This window comes from Branchiostoma lanceolatum, chromosome 17, assembly GCF_035083965.1.
Source record: "Branchiostoma lanceolatum isolate klBraLanc5 chromosome 17, klBraLanc5.hap2, whole genome shotgun sequence".
Taxonomy (NCBI): Eukaryota; Metazoa; Chordata; class Leptocardii; order Amphioxiformes; family Branchiostomatidae; genus Branchiostoma; species Branchiostoma lanceolatum.
The window spans coordinates 6933889-6960771 of record NC_089738.1 but is presented as its reverse complement, the minus strand read 5'-3'; the positions used below and the strand labels follow the sequence as shown (position 1 = coordinate 6960771).

General features: G+C 42.5%; 3 protein-coding genes and 2 long non-coding RNA genes across 6 annotated transcripts; 2 read left to right on the top strand and 3 right to left on the bottom strand.

Moving 5' to 3' along the window:
- The first annotated feature begins 408 nt into the window (after positions 1 to 408).
- LOC136423230 (pyrethroid hydrolase Ces2e-like) lies at positions 409 to 6806 on the top strand. The gene is made up of 7 exons (XM_066411332.1): positions 409 to 656; positions 1635 to 1981; positions 2711 to 2890; positions 3337 to 3891; positions 4604 to 4760; positions 5341 to 5563; positions 6132 to 6806. Exons 1-7 carry the CDS (start codon positions 590 to 592, stop codon positions 6325 to 6327), a joined length of 1725 nt encoding a protein of 574 aa, XP_066267429.1. The 5' UTR covers positions 409 to 589; the 3' UTR covers positions 6328 to 6806.
- A 1208-nt stretch (positions 6807 to 8014) lies between these two features.
- LOC136423231 (uncharacterized) lies at positions 8015 to 8898 on the bottom strand. The gene is made up of 2 exons (XR_010753729.1): positions 8752 to 8898; positions 8015 to 8167 (listed from the first exon to the last, which is right to left on the bottom strand). It is a non-coding gene; the product is annotated as an uncharacterized lncRNA (long non-coding RNA).
- A 961-nt stretch (positions 8899 to 9859) lies between these two features.
- Positions 9860 to 15215, bottom strand: LOC136423233 (uncharacterized). The gene is made up of 3 exons (XM_066411334.1): positions 15036 to 15215; positions 10603 to 10790; positions 9860 to 10020 (listed from the first exon to the last, which is right to left on the bottom strand). Exons 1-3 carry the CDS (start codon positions 15197 to 15199, stop codon positions 9875 to 9877), a joined length of 498 nt encoding a protein of 165 aa, XP_066267431.1. The 5' UTR covers positions 15200 to 15215; the 3' UTR covers positions 9860 to 9874.
- Positions 15216 to 16036: 821 nt separating this feature from the next.
- Positions 16037 to 21342, bottom strand: LOC136423625 (uncharacterized protein YwnB-like). 2 transcript variants are annotated; one of them, XM_066411861.1, is made up of 7 exons: positions 21226 to 21342; positions 20511 to 20614; positions 20241 to 20331; positions 19720 to 19830; positions 18907 to 19062; positions 17543 to 17621; positions 16037 to 16698 (listed from the first exon to the last, which is right to left on the bottom strand). In XM_066411861.1, the coding sequence occupies exons 1-7, from the start codon at positions 21260 to 21262 to the stop codon at positions 16620 to 16622; spliced, it is 657 nt and encodes a 218-aa protein (XP_066267958.1). In that variant the 5' UTR covers positions 21263 to 21342; the 3' UTR covers positions 16037 to 16619. The 2 variants fall into 2 exon arrangements, with proteins under 2 accessions (XP_066267958.1, XP_066267959.1); XM_066411862.1 differs by lacking the exon at positions 18907 to 19062.
- Positions 21343 to 23673: 2331 nt separating this feature from the next.
- Positions 23674 to 25134, top strand: LOC136423456 (uncharacterized). The gene is made up of 3 exons (XR_010753738.1): positions 23674 to 23773; positions 23959 to 24050; positions 25027 to 25134. It is a non-coding gene; the product is annotated as an uncharacterized lncRNA (long non-coding RNA).
- The last annotated feature ends 1749 nt before the right edge of the window (positions 25135 to 26883 follow it).

Sequence of the window (26883 nt, the reverse complement as noted above, 5' to 3'; positions counted from 1 at the left end):
ATTGTACCATAAAGTTTCTGTCCCATTCGCGTTGCCAAAATTGTTGGTCACTATATAACCCATCTTTTAAGTTGAAAGTCATACATACGCACGTTACATATTTCGATAACGCTTTGAAATAAGAGTCCACTACTACTACTTGAGGTGCCGTTAGGCTAGCCTGTACCAGGTTCCAGAAGCGGCTGAAAATGCGTTACCATATATGGAGAATGAAACACAACACCCTGTAGGTCGTTCAGGTGAGGCATGTCCAACGGTAGCCTCTACCAGGCTCCAGAGGCGTCTGGAAAGAGTAGAAATTGGCCAAATAGATAACATGCAAGAGGAGTTAGTCCGCTATAGAAGAACACACGGCCAACTGTACTCCTATAGCCGGCTAACTCCTATGGCATATTACCTGTCTATTTGGCCAATTTCTACTCTCTCCAGCCGCCTCTGGAGCCTGGTAGAGGCTACCTTTGGACGTGCCTCACCTGAACGTCCTACAGGGTGTTGTGTTTCATTCTCCTTATTTGGTCACGCGTCATGTTTCCTAAGTAACCACCTTTTGTACCGCCTCCGACACACGACATGTGAGTTAAGCAACAAAATGGAGGCAGGAAGAAAACTCGGTCTTCTGATCCTAGCTGTGAGCCAAGCCTTGTTGTGCTGGACAGGTAAGTTTTAGGTTATCATGCACATCTAGAACTGATTCCCTTAAAAACGTCTCTTTTTTTCTAACGGCTTGGTTAACCGTTAAATTGAAACGGTTAAACATTCATGTCTCACCACCTGCCCCCCCCCCTCCAGTGTTGAAGGCAGTTGTGAGAAAACTTCCGTCTTTATAATCAGTTTATTTGTAACTCGGAAGCTACAGCTACATGCTTCCAGCCACAAAACTTCGAATGCTTGACCCCAGAGGTAGAGTTATGTTTGCTTTGAATGCTTGTCGATTCAGTAATGCATCAACTGAACGCCGAGCATTGCAGCTACCTATACTAGCATTTGTCTACCTAGTGTAAATTTGCAATTCAAACAAAGGCCGAGTTTTGTTTTCCTGTAAAGTGACCGGGTATACCGTAAGACGATATGCGAGCGCTAAACAAACATGAGTTCAGCAGAGGACAAAGGAACGCACACCTGTCACAGGGGTCAAGTCGTAAAGACATATATGTGCCAAAGTTCACAGGGCACGCTATGATCCTATACGAGAGCTGAACTTAGGAGCTGAGGGAACTTGATTTTTGTTTAGCTTTTTATCAGTGAAACCCTGTCACATACCTCATACCACGACGTCGACAAAATGCGGACATTTTGGAACAGTCGTGGATATGTTGGTCCGAATATCTTCAATTTTTGGGGTCAAAATGTTAGAAAGAGTTTCTTTAAAGGTGAACTTTATACGTGTGCACGACGATACGCTTGTAACTCATTTAGTGTGAGAAATGATGTGAAAATGTTTCTCCGGTCAAAAGTTCGTTGAACCTATGGCCACGTCTTATTAATGAAAGAAATTAATACTAAGAAAGATTGCTAGAAAATACGTGTTACCACATTTCTACATCATACAGTTTGCGTGATATCTGGTCATGCCACTATCGATCATTATTCATTGGTCATTAGAGATAATCCATTTAACATTAACCAATCAACAGGTGCCACAGCGCAGCAAATCGACAGCCCCGTAGTGAACACCGTGAACGGGCAAGTACGTGGGACCATCAAACTCGCCACCGACCTCCCTAAAAAACCGGTCTACACCTACTATGCTATCCCCTACGCCGCCCCACCGGTAGGGGAGCTGCGCTTACGTCCCCCCGAGCCCGCCTTCCCCTGGGGTGGGGTCAGGGATGGGACGAAGCTAGGACCGTTCTGCCCACAGGACATGGCGCTTTTCGAGAGTAGCGATATCCCAATTAAACTAGAACATGAGGACTTGAGCGAGGACTGTCTAACTATCAACGTCTACAGTCCAACTTTAGCAGAAGACGCCGTTTTACCTGTAAGTATCATCATACTCGTTATTGTGACTTTTATATTAATGGAAAGCAGTACGTTACACGTATATGTATTTGCATGCTTTTGTAAGAAATGGCACATATTCTGGTTGTACTGATCCGTTTATATGTTTATCACAAAGTGAAAAGATATAACCTTTACAAGTTGATTGTGCAGTAGATTGGCATGAAGTGAGTGGGAAGATATCACAAATTTCAAACTTGCGGGAGTGGCAGGAAGTACAGTCCAGAGTTGCTAGAACTACTCATTAATCGGACAGGGCAGACAGTTCATTGCTGTGTACATGTACAAAGTTTTCGTGGAGTGAGTGGGAAGAGGACCACAAAGGTCAGACTTGCCGGAGTGGCAGGAAGTACAGTTCAGAGTTGGCAGAACTAGTCATTAATCAGACATGACAGACAGTCCATTGTTGTGTACATATACAAAGTTTTCGTGAAGTGAGTTGGAAGATGACCACAAATGTCATTACTTGCCGGAGTGGCAGGAAGTACAGTTCAGAGTTGGTAGAACTAGTCACTAATCAGCTAGGCAGTCCATTGTTATGTATATGTACAAGGTACTCCTGTACATCCACTATGAATACATGTTACGTCATATACACTAACAGTAGATTGGCGTGAAGTGAGTGGGAAGATGACCACAAAGGTGGCAGGAAGTACAGTACATAGTTGGTATAGTCAATAATCAGTCCATTGTTGTGTACTTGTGCAAGGTGCTCTTGTACGTTCACGGAGGCGGCCTGATGGCGGGGATGGGCTCTCATCACGGATTCGAGGGTCTGGCGGCTCATCAAGATGTCGTCGTCGTGACCTTCAACTATCGCCTCGGCATGCTGGGATTCCTCAGCACCGGAGACGCGCATGCGCCGGGGAACTATGGACTACTGGATCAGGTTAGGCTCTGAACGTTTCTTGTAATCCTCTTTTTTTAAAGAAAGTAAAAATTACTAAAACTGAATAGAAATCATAATCTGTTATAAAGTGCATGCTTGCTGTTTATCTAGTAGCTATATATAGATGTCCCTGCCTTCAGTAACCCGCACATGCGCATTAGGTCCCAGGGGCTGATCCCCGGGGACGTAGCTTGCTTCCCACTCTGTGTAGAGAATCTTTGTTCTGAATACACGTTGTTCTGCAGACGTGTCTGTGTGTGAATCTTTACCTAGTTAAGAGGGATTTGATTACTTCATCACAAAGTATACGATATGCAGCGATATCCTTAACAACATGTATTGCAACGAAGCTATTGCTGCTATGATACCATGTCCCAAGTGCATTATATAATGTCCTTCCTTGTCCTCACGTTAGATTTACTAGCAACGTTTCTTCTCATCCATAGGTTCAAGCCATGGTTTGGGTCAGGGACAATATTCGGAGTTTCGGAGGAGATCCCAACAAAGTCACCCTGTTTGGGGAATCAGCCGGAGGAGTCAGTATATCCTACCACTACCTCTCACCCATGAGTAAAGGCCTTTTTCACCGCGGAATCTGTCAGAGTGGGATCTGGCAAACCATGCCGTTCCAAACTGACCCCCTCCCGGTCGCCAAGTCACTAGCAGACGAGCTAGAGTGTACCACAAAGACTACAGAAGCCATGATGGCGTGCCTGAGGACCAAAACGTTCGAAGAAATCATTGCAAAGAGTAACGTTTTGTTGGAAAGGCTTCAAGTGGAGCCCTTCGTACCTACGATGGACGGCAAGTACATGAAGGCTCACCCCATGGACCTGTTTGAACGAGGAGATATCAGCAAGGCGGACTACATTGTTGGGGTGAATAACCACGAGTTTGGCTGGATGTTGGGGTTGGCGGTTGCAGGGGAAAATTACGGTTCCGGCATGTCACAAGAGGACTATTCGGCCTTCGTACAGATGGTGGCATATGGTAAACATCAGGTTAGGGAATACGTTTTCTCTTTCTCATTGGCTAACTGGTTGATTTGATTATATGGATGACATCCACGCGCGCATCAATTTCCGACCGTTTCCAAAGAAAAGCTTTCTGTTATACTGTAAATCGAACAAAGCAGCTGCAAAATGAGAAAACATATGCTGTAAATTTCAACAAAATGTTTGGGAAAACGGATACTAATGTCATGATGTCATGACGAAGGCAACATTTTTTTGCCAAACTTTTTTTATTTGCACACTCGCATCAGTTTTGGGGTTCCCAGAAGATGTCATCCATATAATCAAATCAACACGGCCTAACGTAAAGAACTTATCATCACAGAACATCCTGTAATGGTATAATGTTCTGTCTGTATCACGTAAAAGAGTTCATCGACGATAAAACTTTTAGAACAATTTGACTTCAAGCTTTCAAAGTTTGTAAAGGTAACGAAGAGGTAGTCTCTCTCCTTCCACCGCCTTTTACCTCCCCAACCGAAATCAGGTACCAATTTTACACCTGGGTGGAGTGAGGAAAGTCGTGTTAAGTGCCTTTACCAAGCTTAAGGGCACAACGTTTAGTCAGGAATGCCAGGAATCGAACTCGTGACTTCTCGACCTCGTGTGCGCTAGCCTAGCCAGTCGGCCACTCGACGCCACACATAACTCAACTTAGTTCAACTTTTTGAGTAAATCAAATCTTTGCCGCTATGTTTAGGGCCCAAATCTGGAAAAAATCACGGAAGCAATCCTCGCGGAGTATCGGGATGCAGACAAGCCGGACGACCCGATGGCCATTCAGAACCAGTTCACACAGATGTTCGGTGACTCCATGTTCGTCGCCCCTGCGGTGTTGGCTGCCGAGAAGCATTCTGGTAAGATTCGGTATCTGTGGGAAGGTTTCTTCGTTCAACCGATCGCAAGCTTTTCATTGTAGCCAAAACCAAAGGGATTGAATGCATTCATAACTTTATAAAATCCTTAGATATCGTCAAAATAATCTATGTTTCTCTTCTTTTGTCTTGTCTTGTCTAACTTCACCTTCAAGCGGAGTGAGGCATTGCCTTTTGGGCTTGTCTGTCTGTCCGTCTGTCTGCCTATTTCTCTCTCCCTCAGCCATCCTTCTGTCTCTCTGATCTCTCTCATACTCTTCTCATCTCTCTCTTTCCCTGTCCCTCCCTCTCTCTCCCTCTCTCCGTCCCTCCCTCCTTCCCTCCCTCTCTCTCTCTCTCTCTCTCTCTGTCCCTCTCTCTCTCTCTCTCTCTCTCTGTCCCTCTCTCCCTCTCCCTCTCTCTCCCTCTCTCTCTCTCTCTCTCTCTCTCCCTCTCTCACTCGCTCGCTCTCTCAATCTCTTCGGTCGAACTTGAGGTTTTCAGAACTTAACATTTCGGTGAAAAACTGGAAATCATTCTGAAAGGGGCGCGTCTAACGATGACCTCTACCCTACACCCCCAGCCGCCGGTGCTCGCGTGTTCCTGTATGAGAACCAGTACAGACCGTCGGTGTTCCCCCACAGACCGGAGTGGGCTGGGTCCGACCATTTTGACGACATGCTGATGGTGTCCGGTCTGCCGTTCATGGAGCCGTACGACCTCCCAGAGCCCGTGAGTTACACCGAGGCGGACAAGACAGTCAGCCGAGAGATGATGGCATACTGGGCGAACTTCGCAAGGACAGGGTACTTGTCGACATTTTTTTGTCTTTTATAAACTACAAAACTTGGAGTTTCTACTTTTTTTCCATATTTAAATCATTTTTACGTTGTACAACATGATTAAAAAAGCATAGTGCGACGCTGTCACTTGTGCACACGATGTTTTTGGCGAGGCTTCAGGAGCGAGCTTAATGGTATATCTTATTACACTTCCTTGTCGTTGTGGCAAATTATGTGTTGAAACTATGTATTCAACGTCCATACTATCTTCTACCGAGTCCTTGTTTCGGAATGATCGTATAACAGGTGTACATCATAGCATCCAAGATTCCACTATACTGATGAACATGTCATTCATCAGCTGTTTGTTTGTTTATTTGTTTGTTTGTTTGTTTGTATTGCATACCCAGTAAACCAAATCATGGCGTAACACAACAGGTTTGTACTGAACAGTACAAGCTGAATATTCGGACAAATCTAAGTTGTGCCACTGACTGTTAACACCGTAAGAAACATGTCATCTGTTATCATCGTAAGAAAACACAATGCTAAATAATTGACGGAACTTCTCCAAACCTTCCCTACGTTGTAGTGACCCGGCCGACTCGACCGGCGGACCCGCTGACAGCCCCTCGCTGCCTGCCTGGCCCGAGTACACTCCCCACAACCCGGTCTACATGAAACTGGACCTGGTCCCGACAACGGACGTCGGGCTGAAGTCACAGAAGATTAAACTCTGGAACGAAATCATCCCGAGTCTAGATATAGCTGCTAAAGATGAACTTTGACGTAGTTTCTTGCAGTATAGTTTTATGCTTAGTCGCAGGGCTTTTTTAACGAATTCGCTCAGTGCAAGGCCGCTCGAGGGCCACTCATCTAAGCACTGAACTAAGTTGTGCAATTTTTACTTCTTTGCGAATGTCTTTGAAAGTTTAACGATTTGATTTGTGGAATAGCTCTCCAGTTGATGTCAAATATTGCCTTCTGAGGCACTACAAATTTATTGATTATAACGATATTCGAATAAAATGAAAACCAGGTCACTTCTGCTAACGACCACTAGCTAGTGTCAACTTTTATTAATAATGGCAGATCACCTTTGAATTGATCATTGACGACTTTCTTGCGTTTGGAACACATGGATGACGGGTACCACATTATCTTCCAAGGTTCTCTACAAACGGTCTCAAAGAAGCAAACACAGAGACCACAAACACATGCTGGATATTTGAATATGCAAGGCAAACGATTAAAGAGAGAAGTAGCTTGTCCACTCGTTTTGTTGTGATTTTTTGTTTTGTTTATTTAGGTTGTAAAAGACGAATTTCGACAGTGTAGAATGTGTATGTACAAGTACATGTAAAAACGAGTAGAGAAAGGTTCTATTCCTTATCATTTTCATATCATTATCCCAGCTTCCCTTCACAATAATGCATAATACACCGACGTTTGCATGTCAGTTATCTAAATCACCCACAGACGTACGTGTCAGTGAGGACCCATAGCGATTAATGTTATATTTACAGGCATTGAATGCAGATTTGCCTGCTATGCTATACTGACATGTAGACATGAGTCATGGACATGCACCCTTACTGAAAGAAAAGAAATAGCAAAACGTAGAGATTTAAAACGGGTTTTCTGTATTGACATACATTCCTCATTTGGATGAACATTTCTGTCATTACCACATGAAGATTGATATCGATGAATTCACGGATCAGAAGCTCGCCTAGCGGTTGAAAATATCATAGCAGGCAAATCTGTATCCAGTGCCTGCAAAAATAAAATGAACCGCTAAGGGTCCTCACTGACACGTGTGGGTGATTTTGAACTCCGTGACGATATGTTATAATAAGGCGTCACTTAGATATAAGGTTCAAAGGCATTATGGGCCAAGACATTCTGTAAGAATTTAATGGAAATCATAAGTAGTATACTGTAACAACAAGGAAGCCGAAACATGTTCTGTGTTCTTTGTCTGAAATTCAAAAAGCAGAAATTTCACCCGTTTTCCCAAAACAACTGTTCATTTATTTACATGTGGTGAAGAACTTTTAGAGAAGTTCAGTCGTCACTCAAAACATTACGATATTTCATCCGACATCTGCTTTGGCATCAGACATCGTAGCAAAATTGTCACTTTTTTAATGGCTACCACATCCAAAGCAAAGCTCAATCCTGATTGTGAAATAATGAGACTTTGAGATAATGCAACGGCGTTTTTCATCCATCAATAGATCCAAAATACTGTATGTTGTGCGGTTTACTTGACGTGTACTAACATTTGAATACTTGTGAACATGTTACTCGAGAAAACGCTATAGGGCACCAATCACGACGGTTCAAGGCTCAAAGGTTTGAACCAACTCTTCTTTGGTTTCATAGGAGACAGCGTACTATAACCTTCGAACATTTGCAGCTACGTGACAGTGTTATTCAAGAAAACAACAAGTATCGACAACAACGAGTAGCGACGAGTTGACTGCACCAGTCATGCACGACAGTTTATTTCCCATCACGGAATCCAAGGCTTGAAGTTGACCCAACTCTTCCTCGCCTTCATAGGAGACACCGGGCAACTCCTAACCTTCCGCGGACGTTGGATGGGGACTTTGTCTTTGAGACCTAGATGAACAGAAAAAAAGGCACAAGGATATAGGAGATTATTTTTACACAACCAGGTAAGCTCACCTGCTAACGTTTCGATGTCTATCAGACACCTTCTTCAGAGCTTCTGACTGGAGTACTGCTTCTCACCGCTATAAGTAGCCGATGTAGGTGGCGCTTTCGAAACGTTAGCAGGTGAGATAACCTGGTTGTGTAAAAAGCATCTGCTATATCCTATATTCTACCAACCTGATGAAATTATTTTCGGAAGGAAAAGGCACAAGTTTTGCATGTTTGTCTAGCTCTATCAACCTACAAGTAAAAAAAGACTCAAACACAGAGTAGTCCATCTTTTCTTCCATTTTGTCAATGTTAATCTTACCAAACGGTCAACGTTGCATCAAAGATTACTGCTTGTCAAAAACTGTTCATCGCTGAAAACAATATCTATGACTACAAAAAGTACACACAATAACACACATTAAGCTTTTATGTTCAGAACATTTCTAAAATGTTCTAGGTACGTTCCTGGTTTAAAATAGTGTATTGTTGGCCCAATATTTGTGAAAGTATACCCCTGAGCCTGCCATGTGTTTGCTAACCTTGTGAGTCTATTTCGTGTGTTTGTTTGGTGAAGTTTTGCTCTGATACAGCTCTTTCCGGGTCAACATCCTTTTGAAACTCTGAAATAAAAGAGAAAACTATTGGCGATTCCACCACGTCGCTAGCCGAGCAATAAGAAACAATGTCATAAGAAAACGGTAAGTACTAACTTGAGAAAGAAAACACGCGGAAGGAATCTGCAACGCTAACGGAGGATAGCTTAAGCTACATTCTCAGTTTCTTTTGCATTTGTGTGTGTAGATTTGTAACAAATTAACCAGACGAACTTGGAATATACATGTTACTATGATCGGAATATTTTGGTTTCTCATCTGTTGTAGTCGGTGTAGGAACTAATTATAAGAATAACTGGTTGCACATTGTACAACAATAGTTTTCTGTTACTGTAATATGTATTTTCAGTGTAGATCACCCGTGCTCATTAGATATCAAATTTCATAATCTTTGTTACTGAAATTCTTCGGTAAAGCAGTCCTCTGACCCTGTGTGAAACATCTCTTGCATATTTAAGCGCTATAAGATCGAAGATCATTTGCAAAAAAGAATCCGTGAAATAGCGACTTAATTGTGTAAGACATTCAACTCCTCATCATATGATAATAATTGTTTGTATTATTGACATATACGACTAATTATTGTACCTCCTGTTGATATTATCTACCATTGACAACACTGTATCGCCTAGAGCCTTACTGTAGTAGCCTCCGTTGCAGGCTCTGAATCGGCTTTTTGGGGGGCTAAATAATACACTCTTTGCAGCCAGCCCGTAACTATCAGCCAACCCCGTAACTATCAGCCGGCTAGAGCCTGCGGTATTTCGCCATGTCAAAGTGAAATTAAAATCACGTTAGGGCGATTAACGCAGAGGTGCGAATTTCCTGCCTATAGTTACGGGCTGGCTGCAAAGAGTGTATTATTTAGCCCCCCAAAAAGCCGGTTCAGAGCCTGCAACGGAGGCTATTCCTGTAGTTTGTATTATAATATTGTATAGCCTAGAACCTCCATATAGTTTGTACTATTTGCCGCACATTGTACCTGTTGCAATCGTTATGCAATTAAGTTTGACTTAACTTGACTTTCTACAAACGCCAGGTAGTATTTCTATGTCTTACGTTTTAGTTGGTAGGATCGTGACAGCTTCCACAGGCGGTCGTAATCCTCCAAGATGAGCTCCCAGTTGGCCGGCTTGGGCACCTGCTTCGGATGACGGAAGTTGTCGTAGATCGGTCTATTTGCAGGAGGAGGATCTAGATAGAAATAGTACACAGACGACATTAGAGGGAAAAGTCTGTACTAGTTTCGTCAGCAAAGTATGAAATTTTGATATTTTTTTTCCACATGCGTTTTTACGTGTTTTTTTTTGTTGTTGTCCACATGCATTTTTGGCCCGGTCGTGCCCGAGACTTTCCGGGCCAGACTGGAGGCCTGCCCGCCTTGACCCGGGACACCCCACCCCCTACGTTGACCCTGACGGGGGCATCTGGGGGTAAAACCCAAATTGAAGTTGAATATCAGAAGTACGGGACGGGACTAGGTAAGGTAAGGTAAGGATCAGAAGTATCGACTATTTATAGAATTCATAACGTTATATATCTATTTTTGCACTAGTTGCTCTCATAAACGCGTGTTTTATAACGTGTAAGAGCATGTGTATTCTATGATAAAACGTGTAATTCATAAAGGGCAATTCTTATTGTAAATAAAGTGCATGTATTAATATGATTTTTGTCTATGTATTTGAAATTTTTTACTGTTATAAGTGTAACTAATATAGTTTCCTGTTTGTTTTGGATTTTTTCATCTTGTAACAAGAGCTAGCTAGCACTTACCGGAGTCCTGAAACAAGATTGTGTCTGGATAGTTTGCCCGCTTGTACCGAGGAATTAGGAATCCTGGACCAATGCGCTGCAAGCTGCTGTTTTTAGGGGCATCGTACTTTGGTTCGTTGTTGGCCTTGCGGGCTAGGTACTGCCGGACTTGGCGACTCTGGGAACGGTGTCTGTTTTCCCGCCTAACACTACGGAGAAATATAACAGAACGCTAGACTAGACTAGGTACTGTGGAACTTGGCTACTCTTAGAACGATGTCTGTTTTCCCGCCTAAAACTACGGAGAAATATAATAGAACGCTAGACTAGACTAGGTACTGTGGAACTTGGCGACTATTGGGACGATGTCTGTTTTCCCGCCTAAAACTACGGAGAAATATAATAGACTAGACTAGGTACTGTCGAACTTGGCTACTCTTGGAACGATGTCTGTTTTCCCGCCTGAAACTACGGAGAAATATAACAGAACGCTAGACTAGACTAGGTACTGTCGAACTTGGCGACTCTTGGAACGATGTCTGTTTTCCCGCCTGAACCTATGGAGAAATATAACAGAACGCTAGACTAGACTAGGTACTGTGGAACTTGGCGACTCTTGGAACGATGTCTGTTTTCCCGCCTGAAACTATGGAGAAATATAACAGAACGCTAGACTAGACTAGGTACTGTGGAACTTGGCTACTCTTAGAACGATGTCTGTTTTCCCGCCTAAAACTACGGAGAAATATAATAGAACGCTAGACTAGACTAGGTACTGTGGAACTTGGCGACTATTGGGACGATGTCTGTTTTCCCGCCTAAAACTACGGAGAAATATAATAGACTAGACTAGGTACTGTGGAACTTGGCTACTCTTGGAACGATGTTTGTTTTCCCGCCTGAACCTATGGAGAAATATAACAGAACGCTAGACTAGACTAGGTACTGTGGAACTTGGCTACTCTTAGAACGATGTCTGTTTTCCCGCCTAAAACTACGGAGAAATATAATAGAACGCTAGACTAGACTAGGTACTGTGGAACTTGGCGACTATTGGAACGATGTCTGTTTTCCCGCCTAAAACTACGGAGAAATATGATAGACTAGACTAGGTACTGTCGAACTTGGCTACTCTTGGAACGATATCGATGTCTGTTTTCCCGCCTAAAACTACGGAGAAATATAACAGAACGCTAGACTAGACAAGGTACTGTCGAAAAGAACTTGGCGACTCTTAGAACGGTGTCTGTTTTCCCGCCTAACACTACGGAGAAATACAACAGAACGCTAGACTAGTCTAGGTCCTGTCGAAAAGAACTTTGCGACTCTTAGAACGATGTCTGTTTTCCCGCCTAACACTACGGAGAAATATAACAGAACGCTAGACTAGACTAGATACTGTGGAACTTGGCGACTATTGGAACGATGTCTGTTTTCCCGCCTAAAACTACGGAGAAATATAATAGACTAGACTAGGTACTGGCGGACTTGGCGACTCTGGGAACGGTGTCTGTTTTCCCGCCTAAAACTACGGAGAAATATAACAGAACGCTAGACTAGACTAGATACTGTGGAACTTGGCGACTATTGGAACGATGTCTGTTTTCCCGCCTAACACTACGGAGAAAATATAACAGACTAGACTAGGTACTGTCGAACTTGTCGACTCTTGGAATGATGTCTGTTTTCCCGCCTAACACTACGGAGAAATATAACAGACCAGACAAGGTACTGTCGAACTTGGCGACTATTGGAACGGTGTCTGTTTTCCCGCCTAACACTACGGAGAAATATAACAGAACGCTAGACTAGACTAGATACTGTGGAACTTGGCGACTATTGGAACGATGTCTGTTTTCCCGCCTAACACTACGGAGAAAATATAACAGACTAGACTAGGTACTGTCGAACTTGTCGACTCTTGGAATGATGTCTGTTTTCCCGCCTAACACTACGGAGAAATATAACAGACCAGACAAGGTACTGTCGAACTTGGCGACTATTGGAACGGTGTCTGTTTTCCCGCCTAACACTACGGAGAAATATAACAGAACGCTAGACTAGACTAGGTACTGTAGAACTTGGCGACTATTGGAACGATGTCTGTTTTCCCGCCTAACACTACGGAGAAATATAACAGAACGCTAGACTAGACTAGGTACTGTAGAACTTGGCGACTATTGGAACGGTGTCTGTTTTCCCGCCTAACACTACGGAGAAATATAACAGAACGCTAGACTAGACTAGGTACTGTGGAACTTGGCGACTATTGGAACGATGTCTGTTTTCCCGCCTTACACTACGGAGAAATATAACAGACCAGACAAGGTACTGTCGAACTTGTCGACTCTTGGAATGATGTCTGTTTTCCCGCCTAAAACTACGGAGAAATATAACAGAACGCTAGACTAGACTAGGTACTGTGGAACTTGGCGACTATTGGAACGATGTCTGTTTTCCCGCCTAACACTACGGAGAAATATAACAGACCAGACAAGGTACTGTCGAACTTGTCGACTCTTGGAATGATGTCTGTTTTCCCGCCTAAAACTACGGAGAAATATAACAGAACGCTAGACTAGACTAGGTACTGTGGAACTTGGCGACTATTGGAACGATGTCTGTTTTCCCGCCTAACACTACGGAGAAATATAACAGACCAGACAAGGTACTGTCGAACTTGGCGACTCTTGGAATGATGTCTGTTTTCCCGCCTAAAACTACGGAGAAATATATGATAACAGAACGCTAGACTAGACTAGGTACTGTTGAACTTAGCGCTGCTTAGAACGGTGTCTGTTTTCCCGCCTAACACTACGGAGAAATATAACAGAACGCTAGACTAGACTAGGTACTGTGGAACTTGGCGACTATTGGAACGATGTCTGTTTTCCCGCCTAAAACTACGGAGAAATATAATAGACTAGACTAGGTACTGTCGAACTTGGCTACTCTTGGAACGATGTCTGTTTTCCCGCCTGAAACTATGGAGAAATATATGATAACAGAACGCTAGACTAGATTAGGTACTGTTGAACTTAGCGCTGCTTAGAACGGTGTCTGTTTTCCCACCTAACACTACGGAGATATATAACAGAACGCTAGACTAGACTAGGTACTGTCGAACTTGGCGACTCTTGGAATGATGTCTGTTTTCCCGCCTAAAACTACGGAGAAATATATGATAACAGAACGCTAGACTAGATTAGGTACTGTTGAACTTAGCGCTGCTTAGAACGGTGTCTGTTTTCCCACCTAACACTACGGAGATATATAACAGAACGCTAGACTAGACTAGGTACTGTCGAACTTGGCGACTCTTGGAACGATGTCTGTTTTCCCGCCTAAAACTACGGAGAAATATACTAGTAACAGAACGCTAGACTATTCAACTACAACTAGCGCCAAACGTAGAAATTCGAAACTACTTGGAGACATAGGACAAAATAGATTTCAGTCATCACGATAGATGTAACGTTATATTAGCCCGTACAAAAAAGCTACCGGTCCAGGACAGAACATGTAAACAGTGTGCAACGAAAGCAGTGGAAAATGAAATAAATTTTATATGCGAATGTCCCAAATTTGAAGCCGAAAGAAACAGATTATTCACGAAAGTATCCGAAATCTCCAAAAACTTTTCTAGATTAAGAAATACACATAAACTCATATTCCTTTTGAAATCTTCCATCAAAACAAGACGAATATCTTGTTCCAGAACAATGCAGAGATTTACCGCTAATCGAACAACGCTGTTCAAGAACGTTTGATTACAAGAAAACAAAAGGAGAAACCTTTGTGTGCGAAAGACTTCTGTTCACATCTTAGAGTTAGAATTTGACCATGTCCTCTCAACAACAAAAAATCAACGTGAAATACTCCTTACAAATATTGCCAACTTCTGTTTCCAAGTTAAAGCAGATATAACGTATCTCACTGGAATGCGGCACGTTGGCGACGTTGCTGCGTCCTTAAATCGTACTTGTGTTACCCTTGACTTTATACTGGGAATATCATGTAGACTAAAAAGACACCCAAACACATAAAGCGTAAAAAGATTAGTTTTTTTATCGATGAAATTCATCTAGCGCTCTGTCAAATCGCTCGGCCGCAGCGAGGTCGCCAACGTGCCGTAGCTTCAGTGAGATTCTCGCTTTAGTGCTTGGCTTGCTTGGTCGTAAGCCCCACTCTCACTAGACCCGCGGCACGCTGGCGGCGTTGCTACGTCCTAAACTGGATTTTTGTTACCCTTGACTTTATAATGGGAATATCATTCAAAACGTACAAGTATGACCCAAAAAAAATTCCTTTTTTGTCCATGAAATTCGTTGAGTGCTTTGTCAATTCGATCTGCCGCAGCTACGCCGCCAGCGTGCCGCGGATTCAGTGAGAGGGGAGCCTAAACGGTGGTGCTACCAAAATGCCATCTTTCATTTTCCCAGACAAGTCCTTACCTCGGGTCCACATTATAGACATCTTCACGTGAAGACCTCACAGGTTTGTTCGAATCTTCCTGTTCTCGATTCATTCTCTTCCCGTACCGTTCCCACTTTAGCCACTTACGCTCCATTCCGGGCATTCTTGTTACACTTAACGTTTGTGCAGTTGTGTTCCTCATAACACAACTCACTGTGACGTCACATCATGACGAAATAGAACTCACCGTATTGTGCGCTCATTACCTTCGCCAAGAAGGTTATGTTTTGCAGAGCGTGTGCCTGTGTGCCTTCTTCTTCTTTAGGTTGGGTAGCCAACATCAGCTTGTTGATGAATCTGCTACACTTGATGGGTAGTGCTGGTGCTTGGAATGGTTTCTGTTGTCTGTACTAAGTAGTGGGGAGGGGGAGGTGTGTAATTTCTAGCTGGGTCTAGTGGAGGTAAGCTACCCTGTCCCTGAAAGACGCCAGGGAGGGGGCAGCCACCATCTCTCCAGGCATAGAGTTCCACTCTGTGTCTATGTAAATGAAGACGATAAATTGAGAAGGCCTGGGTGGATTGTCTTGATATTTGGTATATCGGTATGTCTTTATGAAACCTCGAAATGATTAGATTTTGGGCCCCCTAATTTGCATAATTGATTAGGAAAGTTTATAAATCCGCTATATATATATTGCATGATAAGACTCTCTAACATATGGCACCTAACACCTGTCAGTTGACACATCGGGGCAAATATTCCCCTGCTGGTAGGCCTGTCCCAGGGGCCCTGCAGCTAGTGGTCAAAACACAAAGGGATAGCTAGAACCTATACGCTATAAATGAATAGCTGCATAAAAGCTAACGACTTTTTGTAGAATTGCACCAACAGTTATGTACCTGAGGGCATCACTTTTGGATATTGGGGGGGGGGGATGTTCTGCGATTGCACGCAAATGTTTGCCTTATAATATTTTGTGTTAATGACTAACGTTACATGAAGACGCGATGACCACATACTGATAAGCAACACTTGACATTGTTGACGTAACCATGTTTATTCAAACTATTGATTAACCTTAACAGAGTTTTGCTTGTTAATATTCATAATTTGCCTTGTATTCCACTAGTCCTTTTAAACAGAAGTTTAGATTTGCCCTGATTTGTAAAAAAAAACTACGATTTCTGCCTGTATTCTTATTTACTGTTGTTGTTGTTTCTAATAAGATAGATTAGCTTTGTACTGGTTTATGGAATGGATCCATATGGGTAGCTAAATTCAGAAATACAGTATGGTAGATCTATACAAATGATTGTCTGCAACAGGCGTTAGGCACTGTTAAATTTGGAAAGAAGAAGACAAATAATTTTTATATACCATCATACCAAGATAAGGTAACTCTTTGTAATGTGACCAGTGATATCAAAGTAGGGGTCAACACGGTTATATTATGATGGTGTAACATAGATTAGAAACTACTGCTATATATTCATCACAAAAAACATCAAGTTTGCGTTTTGCTTTTGAAATTTAGAATATGTGATTATGATTATAACAGTTGAGCGGTCACTGCCATTGTTGTTGTTGTTGTTGTTGACGGTTACGTCATTGCTGTTGATGTTTACTTTTCATTCTGGACAGTGATGACGGCAACAGCTTTGCCTTTGTACTTGTCGGAAGACAAAGTCGCCAGGACGAACCTATAGAAGTAACGGGAAAGAGTGTGAAATAGAGTGTCAAACTACTAGGTATCTCACATTAATCGTAGATATACAAATGCTGATTTAATTCAGGACAAATGAGACATGCAAATAAAACATGGCTATCAAACCTACAAAGAAATAACACGTGACATGACTTTATAGATCTACCATGGGACAAAAGATTTCGTCTAGTCACGTCGTTTGAACAACACACGTACAAGCGTCTACATAGCCTGGTATCCAAACCTATTATATAGCTGCCGAGTCTCTTCGTTCTCTTATGCAAATATATCATAGAGAACGACCTTTTTCCAATAACGGCGGCCATTTTTAATTCCCGGGGTCAGCTCGGGGTCATGCACCAAAGTGAGGCTCCAGTAGGGGCTCCTAACTCAAACCCTTTGTTACACAATATAGGTATGCCATGTTTTGTGGTACATCTTGCCCCTCTAAGGTGAAATACTGCAGTACGTGTGCATGATACGTTTAGAAAATATTGTTGTGGACATTTGGACTTGCTTTTGGCTGAACTTTTATTTATTAGGAAGAGACTCGCTATGATAGGATACGGCGTACACAGTCACATTCATCAAAGTTCATCGTACGATTTTGATGTCGCACGATTTTCAAGCAGACTGTGACAGTACCAACGAGTGACAAGTATCTGAGATCTAAGATGACAGTAAAATGACAACTGACGTTTGTACAACACATGCACAACTAACCCACGAATGCTCTTGGGTTTCGATTGCACGACGACCGTACGATCCGACGGCGAAAGTGACCGGGTATATACGATGCTACTAGCGTATACAACTGCCATCGCCCAAACACGCCTTACCTTGCGACATCTCCCCTGGACATCTTGCCTTGCACACCGGAGACTTGGGTCGCATTCTCTTTTTCAATCAATGGTAACTCTGTAAAAATATAAATACATATAGTCAATATACATATAGTTATATTACTACAGTGCCGAAATGCACTATCGCTATAATGATTGGATCTCGGATCTAAAAATATCAGATCTAAGTAAGAACATTTGTAATGCAGTAAATGATCAGAAAAAGATTGCTACATCCTGGTAGAGATGCAGTAAATGATATAAAGATTGCTACATCCTGGTAGAGGTTTACATCTGCAGTAAATGATCACATAAAGATTGCTACATCCTGGTAGAGGTTCACATCTGCAGTAAATGATGACATAAAGATTGCTACATCCTGCATGGTAGAGGTTTACATCTGCAGTAAATGATCACATAAAGATTGCTACATCCTGGTAGAGGTTTACATCTGCAGTAAATGATCACAGAAAGATTGCTACATCCTGGTAGAGGTTTACATCTGCAGTAAATGATCACAGAAAGATTGCTACATCCTGGTAGAGGTTTACATCTGCAGTAAATGATCACATAAAGATTGCTATATCCTGGTAGAGGTTTACATCTGCAGTAAATGATTACATAAAGATTGCTAGCTACATCCTGGTAGAGGTTTACATCTGCAGTAAATGATCACAGAAAGATTGCTACATCCTGGTAGAGGTTTACATCTGCAGTATATGATTACAGAAAGATTGCTACATCCTGGTAGAGGTTTATATCTGCAGTAAATGATCACATAAAGATTGCTTCATCCTGGTAGAGGTTTACATCTGCAGTAAATGACCACATAAAGATTGCTACATCCTGGTAGAGGATTTACATCTGAATCATCAAAGTTTAGTTACCGCGTACAGAGGATGGTTATCTATCTATTCATACTCGTACCGCGTGTAGGCCTCTTGCCTACCATCATAAGGCCATGGTGATTCGATTATGTGGATGACATCCACTGGGAACGGCAAAAAAGCGAAAAAAAGCCTTTGAAAATAAGTTGCCTTCATTATGAAATCTAAGTGGTCAGGAAGGGTCAACAAATAACTGAACACACGTGAGTATGGTATACCGAACAATAGTTCCTCATTTTTGTTCTTTCACATCTTCTTCTTTGACATGAGAATTCACTTAGGCTTTCTACGACGTTAGTATCCGTTTTTCGATATTTTTGCGCAATTCACGATATTTGCTCATTTTGCAGCTAGTTTGTACGATTTCCAGTATGGTAAAAAAAAATTTTTTAAACGGACGAAAATTGATGCGCGCATGGATGTCATCCATATAATCGAATGAACATGGCCCAATTGGAGGTGAATGTGCCCCACCTGTGGCAGGCCCAGCCACTAGATAAGGGAACCTGGCTAAAGTCCAGTCCAGGTCGCTACACTCCTCCATGATGTACGTCTCCATCCTGGCTAGGTCCTTCAGAACATTTCCCAGAAGTTGAAGAATGAATGGCGGCGTCGGTTCTTTTGGGTCATCTGTAATGTTCCCATGTGGTAAGATAGTGATTAGGGCTATTGACTTGGAATTCTAAAGGTTCGAATCCACAGCAGGCACCAATGTTGTGGCCTTGGGAAAGCACTTTATGTCTATCTCCTAACTCGACTCAGGTGAAAATAAGTACCTAGCTTCGGTTAGGGGCGTCCTCTTGGGTCGGACGTGAAGCCGGAGGCCCGTATTTAAGGAGAACCACACCTCGAGCACGTTAAGTCTCCCCGGCTAAATTGGCTTGTTGACTTTTTATTGTTTTCTCATTAACGGATTAAGAAAGAACTGTAGCTGTACTGAATATTGATAGCTGGTCATGACATAATTCTAAATCAGATTTTTTAGACCAAATGGATGACGTCATCAAATTTTATTGCCCGTAATATTTTATTTTTTTTCAAATTTAAAATACAGCACTTTGGTACATAACAATGCGATGAAACTATGTTTTCCATGTGCATAATGATTAAAGCTACAAACGTACGTTCGCACAAATTGATATCAATTTATCATCTGTAGTTATCAAAAATGATAGTTATTACCTAATTTTAAAAAAATCATTTTCTAATAACTACGACCAATTCACTTTACTATCAATAACTTTTCTGCTAGAGTCTGGCTGCCAGGGTATAACATCTGCTGCCTACCGAAGGTGAACCATGCGGACAAGGTGAGCAGACGGCGGACGTTGGCGTTCCTCGTGGCCGGTACGATGGCCTTCATGGACTCAGAGAAGATGGTGACGGTATCTTTAAGTTCTGTAAAGGACGATACGTTCACTCCTAGACTGTGACATGCAAAGAGAGCTAGCAGAACATTCGGAAACATGGTTGCAGAAGCTAATATAATCATAAGATCTGTTTCTGGACTGTTCGGAATGGAGGTGTAGGTGTAGGGGATCGGGAGAAACAACGGACAAAGACCTGGGGCTCTTCTTGTACTGGATGGAAACGTTTGTGACATTGTCCTCATCAGACGTACCCAAAAGGGGTTGATCTTTCCTCTGGCAGCGCAGTGATTGTTGTCCAATATTTCTGTGCTTACACTGAAACCGCCTGGAAGTAAAATCTGTGATAAGACGGCCAACGTTTAGATAGAAATGAGAATAATCTGCTCAGAGCTAGTGTAAGGAAATCACACCAAATGCAATTTAAGACCCATTTCGTACCTCCAACATGGCTTAGAGCATTCACCACGGCGTCCTTTCCCTTGAAGTGAGGTGTGAGGGATTCTACAGACGTCACGTCGACAGTCTCGACCTGAAAAAGTTTGTTGCTGTTTTTGTACGGAGATGCATTTAATGGTGATATAAAGAACAATGAGAGATAGGACTAAAGATTGTAAATGTCTCAGGTGTGCAAATCGTTGGTCAGTTTATACTGTCATTTGTTTCTTTAGTTTGATGTTTCGGCTGGGCGATACAGCCATTTGTTGTTACCTTTAGCTTCTGATCTGGGACCTTTTCCCTCATCTTGTCCTCATTCCTGACCAGAGCTGTGACGTCATGACCCTGTTCCAATGCTTGCTTTGCCAGCTCCGTGCCTACGGACACGGGTTAATGATTGCTACATTATATATCCTGTGGACACAATTTAATGATTGGCGAGGTCTCGTCTTTGTTGACTCAGAGCATAGGGAGGTCCTTAAAAGTTCAAATCCCTGACACTAGTGACAGGTCCAATTTGAATAAGACCTATTTCCTCACTCGACTCGGGTGAAAATGAGTACCTAGCTTCGGTTAGGGACGTCCCTCGGATAGGACGTTAAATGGAGGTCCCGGCCATATTTCAGGAGCTAGGACCACACCTCGTTTAAGAACTGAACCCACCACAGATATCGAAAAGAGTAGGGGTCCATCCCGGAGTGAATGGCGGGATCAAATAAACCTGTCCGGATATGCAGCTTAGTTTTTACTCTTCAGTACAAACCCGGCCGGTGCGTTACCCCATGAGGCGGTTTACCGCCTGTGCAATACAAAGTCACCACGGCGTCCTTTCCCTTGAATTGAAAAAACGGTAGCCGCAGGGTGTCCCACGGGTCAAATAGGGGTCACACCCGAAAGCAGTGCAAAAAAAATGAAACAGCATCAGTAGGAATGACTATTTTCTTGACATTACAGACTTAAAATAGAATGGACAGGCGAGTAGACGTACCACTGCGGCCAGAAGCTCCTACTATCACCATCTTCATGGTAAAGGCTTGTAACGAAGTTACGTCTGGAAACCCTGGATCGACGTGAAGCTGAAAATGAGGTATGCAAACGTAAGACAAAAGTATCCAAACTTAACTTTAAAAGTTCCTGCCTTTTCGTTTAAATATTGATCAATCACCATCTTGTTGTTAGGTAGTAGATCTTGTCGCCTTGTACAGGGCAGATACCACAGTCAGACTTGATACCACAGTCAGACTGGTCCATAGGAAGATATGCTTTAAAGGAGTCCTAAACTCCAGAGGGGGGAGTTATTTTCCAATGGATGATAATTTTAGGAAGTAGAAATGAATATTTTTTACAGTATACGATAAAGTACCCACTAGTCCCGTGCGCATCCAAAAGCACTCAGTATTCTACCAAATTCCCCAGGTGACCCTCAGCCTATGTGTTTTTTTACAATGTGCCTGACAATGCCTGACAAAAGTTAAATTACAAAACGAATGTCAGGGTGGTTAAGAAAAACTCGTCTTGCTATGTGTTCTTTTATATCTTATTAACAATTGGCCTTCTTATTGTGCTTAACCACCCTCATTTACGCCGAAAATATTCACGTTTAAAAATGTATGTTTACGCATAGGGAATACACTGGTAGGGTCTGCAGGGGTTTAGTGAGTATCATATTGTTTTAAAAAATACACCTTGTGTAATTCACCACAAGCGGAATTCTGTACAAAATCGGCTGATTATGTATTGATTGATACATAATCTAGTGGAAAATAACACCGCCTTCTGGAGTTGCAGAACAGATGCGTGTACAAAATGTAGTGCGGCCCAAACTCTTTATAGTAATAGGTTTTCTCGATAGATTTGGCTCCAGCTTTTGTTCGGCTATTGCTATAGCGATGTGTAATCTTTCATATTTCCTGAAAAAAACGATCTTTGTAGCGTTTTTCGGTCGCGCAGTTTTGGTCGTCCGCGAAGACTTCCTGGTATCAGTGCTCGAGAACGGCAACACGGCCTTGTCGCCTGATTACACGAATCGTGCGTTTTCAGTATGTGCGTTTTGGGTGGTTTTGCGCCATATCGCGGATTGCGGAAAACGTGTCCTCACGATTGAACAAAAACATAATCGTTTCGACCTATATTTACCACATATAACGTGAGCCGAGGCGAAGCCGCATTGCAGTACCACTAGCTACTTGAAAAAGCATTATGCTTCACCTCAATTGAGGATGACTGCTTTACTTTACTTTTTTTCGCCTTACAACGAAAAATCACTGGCGGCCCAGTAATCGACTACACACTGCCAATGTACGTACAGCAATCCCTACAGCTCACCGTGCGTGTGATTTAACGATAGCTAGAGGTTAAGTCGGGATCATGGTGGTGATCATACCTGAATTTAAGTCCCCTCCGTCTCGTAAGCCGTTCAAACGGGCAATGGTGGTTTTAATTTATTCAAGGCTCGAACTGCGTCCAAAGATCATATCGATGAGTAAGTCAAATATGACAAATGTCTATGCGTTTCCATAGAGACAGAGAATCCTGCGTCCAAAGATCACATCATGACCTAGTTAGATGTGATATAACTGCAACTTATATGTCATAATATGTAATGATATATGTTGATAGAGTTATTAGGACTCAAATGACTGTGTATCTCTGTTATATTGTATCTGACCCTTACCTCTTCCCTCATGACCTCAATGAAAAGCGGCCTGCGTGCCGATTTGAGCTTATCATGAATAAACAAAGATTAAAACAAAAACAAACAAACTTATCTATCCCCTTTATTTCACGTGTAATCACGACATGTGCTGCGGTGCAGCTAATTATTAATCACCCGCTACTCCCTGAAAGTGTACGTATGTTTCAAAGCTTTTCTTTACGTAGAGCTGATTCTGTTTCATTTTTTTTTCACTTACTTTCGGTTGTGACCCCTATTTGACCCGTGGGACACCCTGCGGCTACCTTTTTTTCAATTCAAGGGAAAGGACGCCGTGGTGACTGTTTGTATTGCATAGGCGGTAAACCGCCTCATGGGGTAACGCACCGGCCGGGTTTGTACTGAAGAGTAAAAACTAAGCTCCATATCCGGACAGGTTTATTTGATCCCGCCATTCACTCCGGGATGGACCCCTACTCTTTTCGATATCTGTGGTGGGTTCAGTTCTTAAACGAGGTGTGGTCCTAGCTCTTGAAATATGGCCGGGACGTCCTATCCGAGGGACGTCCCTAACCGAAGCTAGGTACTCATTTTGACCCGAGTCGAGTGAGGAAATAGGTCTTATTTAAATTGGAGCTGTCAGGGATTCCAACTTTTAAGGTCCTCCCTATGCTCTGAGTCAACGACCCTAATTAATTACTACGGAGACCTCGGCGTGCCGCCAATCATTAAATTGTGTCCACAGGATAATGTATCATTAACCCGTGTCGACTCCGCAGGCACGGAGCTGGCAAAGCAAGCATTGGAACAGGGTCATGACGTCACAGCTCTGGTCAGGAATGAGGACAAGATGAGGGAAAAGGTCCCAGATCAGAAGCTAAAGGTAACAACAAATGGCTGTATCACCCAGCCAAAACATCAAACTAAAGAAACAAATGACAATATCAACTGACCAACGATTTGCACACCTGACACATTTACAATCTTTAGTCCTATCTCTCATTGTTCTTTATATCACCATTAAATGCATCTCCGTACAAAAACAGCAACAAACAACCACTTTTTCAGGTCGAGACTGTCGACGTGACGTCTGTAGAATCCCTGAATACCTCACTTCAAGGGAAAGGACGCCGTGGTGACTGCTCTAGGGCATGTTGGAGGTACGAATGGGTCTCGCATCCCGTATGAGTGCTGCATTTCGTGGGATTTCCTTACGGTAGAGTGGAGCTAGCTCTATTTAGTCTCATTTCTATCTAAATGTTGGCCGTCTTATCACAGATTTTATTTCCAGTCGGTTTCAGTGTAAGCACAGAAATATTGCACAACAATCACTGCCAGAGGAAAGGTCAACCCCTTTTGGGTACGTCTGATGAGGACAATGTCACAAACGTTTCCTTCCAGTACAAGAAGAGCCCCAGGTCCTTGTTCGTTGTTCCTTCCCTACACCTACACCTCCATTCCGAACAGTCCAGAAACAGATCTTATTACTATATTAGCTTCTGCAACGGTGTGACCGAATGTTCTGCTAGCTCTCTTAGGCCCAATTTACACTTGTTCAATGAAACTGTAGTACTACACATGGTAGTCTACTACTGTAGTAGACTTCAGATTCGCGTCCACTTTACACTCAACGACAGGAAGCCTAGCAGGACACCCCACTGTTCCTGATTGTCGCGAAACTGTAGTGACCTTTGAAAAATCGCGGGAGGGAATTTCAGCATGTTTTTATTTTTGAAAAGGTAGGGGTTTTATCTGATGCGAAATACCAAGAAAGGGGTCTGACAGCTCGGTTTTACTGAGAAAACTAGAGAATGACCGCAGATGACCCGAAATGGAACACGCGTTTAGTTCGACTTACATCAGATCGAACATGGCTGTTACCTTCGAACTGTACTACAGATTCGCTTTACACCCGGTTCGAAGTCTCGCAGAACCTCCGCCGAAGTGTAGTACTACTACCCCGAGGGTGTAGTAGACTTCTGTAGTAGACTACAGTAGTTTTCTTTTTACACCCAGAAAAAAGCTGTAGTCTACTACAGTAGTAGACTACCATGTGTAGTACTACAGTTAAAAGGACAAGTGTAAATTGGGCCTTAGCATGTCACAGTCTAAGAGTGAACGTATCGTCCTTTACAGAACTTACAGATACCGTCACCATCTTCTCTGAGTCCATGAAGGCCATCGTACCGGCCATGAGGAACGCCAACGTCCGCCGTCTGCTCACCTTGTCCGCATGGTTCACTTTCGGTAGGCAGCAGATGTTTATACCCTGGCAGCCAGACTCTAGCAGGGAAGTTTTTCGGCAGCCCAGACAATAGACCGATCCTGTCGAACACCATATCGAACGAATGGAATACCCATAGAACCCCCTGTTCTAGTTAGAACACCTCCGTCAAAAACAGCGCTGGTGGGGCAGAAATGGCACGTGTAAAGCAGGGTATGTATATCCAGGACAGGTTTTCAACTGTATTGGTGGAAAAAAACGTCAGGACAAAAACGAATTGAAAAAGAAAGTCATTTTGGCACTTCACTGTATGTATAATGACTATATTTTCACAGAGTTACCATTTGCTGAAAAAGAAGACGCGACGCAAGTCTTCGGTGTGCAAGGCCGCACGACCAGGGGAGATGTCGCAAGGTAAGGCATGTTTGGCGACGTCAGCTGCAGACGTTAGCCTCGTAATCCGGTCACTTTCGTCGTATACGATCGGCGTACGATCAAAACCAAGAGCATTCGTGGGTTAGTCGTATCCGTGTCGTACAAACGTCCGTTGTCATTACCGTCATCTTAGATCTTAAAACCTTGTCACTGGTTGGTTCTGTCGCAGTCTGCTTGAAAATCGTGCGACATCAAAATCCTACGATGAACTATGAAGAATGTGACCGTGCACGCCGTATCCAAACCTATTATAGCTGCCACGTCTCTTCGTTCTCTAAGATATATTTGCGTAAGAGGACGAAGAGACTGGGCAGCTATAATAGGTTTGGATACCAGACTATGTAGACGCTTGTGCGTGTGTTGTGCAACGACGTAACTAGACGAAATCTTTTGTCCCATGGTAGATCTATTAAGTCATGTCACGTGTTATTCGTTTGTAGGTTTGATAGACATGTTTTATTTGCATGTTTCATTTGCATAGGTATTGAATGAAAGAATTTTTGAACAAAAAAGTCAGAATTAAAAAAAAATTCTGGAGCTCAACAGCAAGCGATTTGTACATCTATGACTAATAAAATGATTTTTGGTATGTAGCTAGCTTGAGTGATGATTTACATATTTAGATATTTACATAATTGATGAGGAAATATACGCCCGCTGCATTTCATGATAGGACCCTGAAATATGTGACATATGTAACTGAGAAAGAAATAGTATTAGTAGATGTCAACTATACAAATGAGATCTTATTTGCATAATTAATAAGAAAATACTATAACTCAGGGTGAGTTTGACAAATTTCAATATGTAGAAAGTTCAAGTGGGGCTTGGTATGATATAATGATAATTATGAAAATCAGATTCTAATTTGCATAATAAATGAGGTCATTTAATAAACCTGCTGCGTTCCATGATAGGACTATTCAAACGTGACAGCTGTAACTGAGGAAGAGAGGCATGTTGATAGATTTTAGAAAAACAAAGATTTAATTTGCATAATGAATGACAAGCGCCTATAATTTCATATTGGTAAATGACAGCAATTCTACACTTACTTGTGGCATTTGGAAGTTATGTGAATGTCGTTGAATCTAAATTATGCTTATGAGGATCTCTGCATAACTGATGATAAAATGTAAGAATAGCCTTTTTTGTCAAGAAAAGACAAATTCTGCAATTTGGGTGGAGAAGATGATCATCTGATGATCTATGCAAATGAGGACCTTATCTACATATTCAATGAGAAAAACTCATGATACGTCAGTCATAAAGGTTAAAATCATTTGACGAAGGTATGAGGTTGTGGAACTCTAGTTATTGAAAGTAACAAAGCA

What these genes read in the sequence shown, in the direction of transcription:
- LOC136423233 (XM_066411334.1), bottom strand. Translation starts at nt 15,199, where the DNA reads ATGAGGAACACAACTGCACAAACGTTAAGTGTAACAAGAATGCCCGGA. An exon ending in GTCTATAATGTGGACCCGAG is followed by an intron (nt 10,791 to 15,035) that starts GTAAGGACTTGT and finishes ATTTCTCCGTAG; the next exon opens with TGTTAGGCGGGAAAACAGAC. An exon ending in AATCTTGTTTCAGGACTCCG is followed by an intron (nt 10,021 to 10,602) that starts GTAAGTGCTAGC and finishes ATTTCTATCTAG; the next exon opens with ATCCTCCTCCTGCAAATAGA.
- LOC136423625 (XM_066411861.1), bottom strand. Translation starts at nt 21,262, where the DNA reads ATGAAGATGGTGATAGTAGGAGCTTCTGGCCGCAGTG. An exon ending in GTCCGCATGGTTCACCTTCG is followed by an intron (nt 19,063 to 19,719) that starts GTAGGCAGCAGA and finishes GGAACATTACAG; the next exon opens with ATGACCCAAAAGAACCGACG. An exon ending in TCCAGGGGAGATGTCGCAAG is followed by an intron (nt 16,699 to 17,542) that starts GTAAGGCGTGTT and finishes TTACTTCTATAG; the next exon opens with GTTCGTCCTGGCGACTTTGT.
- LOC136423230 (XM_066411332.1), top strand. Translation starts at nt 590, where the DNA reads ATGGAGGCAGGAAGAAAACTCGGTCTTCTGATCCTAGCTGTGAGCCAA. An exon ending in ACTATGGACTACTGGATCAG is followed by an intron (nt 2,891 to 3,336) that starts GTTAGGCTCTGA and finishes TCTCATCCATAG; the next exon opens with GTTCAAGCCATGGTTTGGGT. An exon ending in GCGAACTTCGCAAGGACAGG is followed by an intron (nt 5,564 to 6,131) that starts GTACTTGTCGAC and finishes CCTACGTTGTAG; the next exon opens with TGACCCGGCCGACTCGACCG.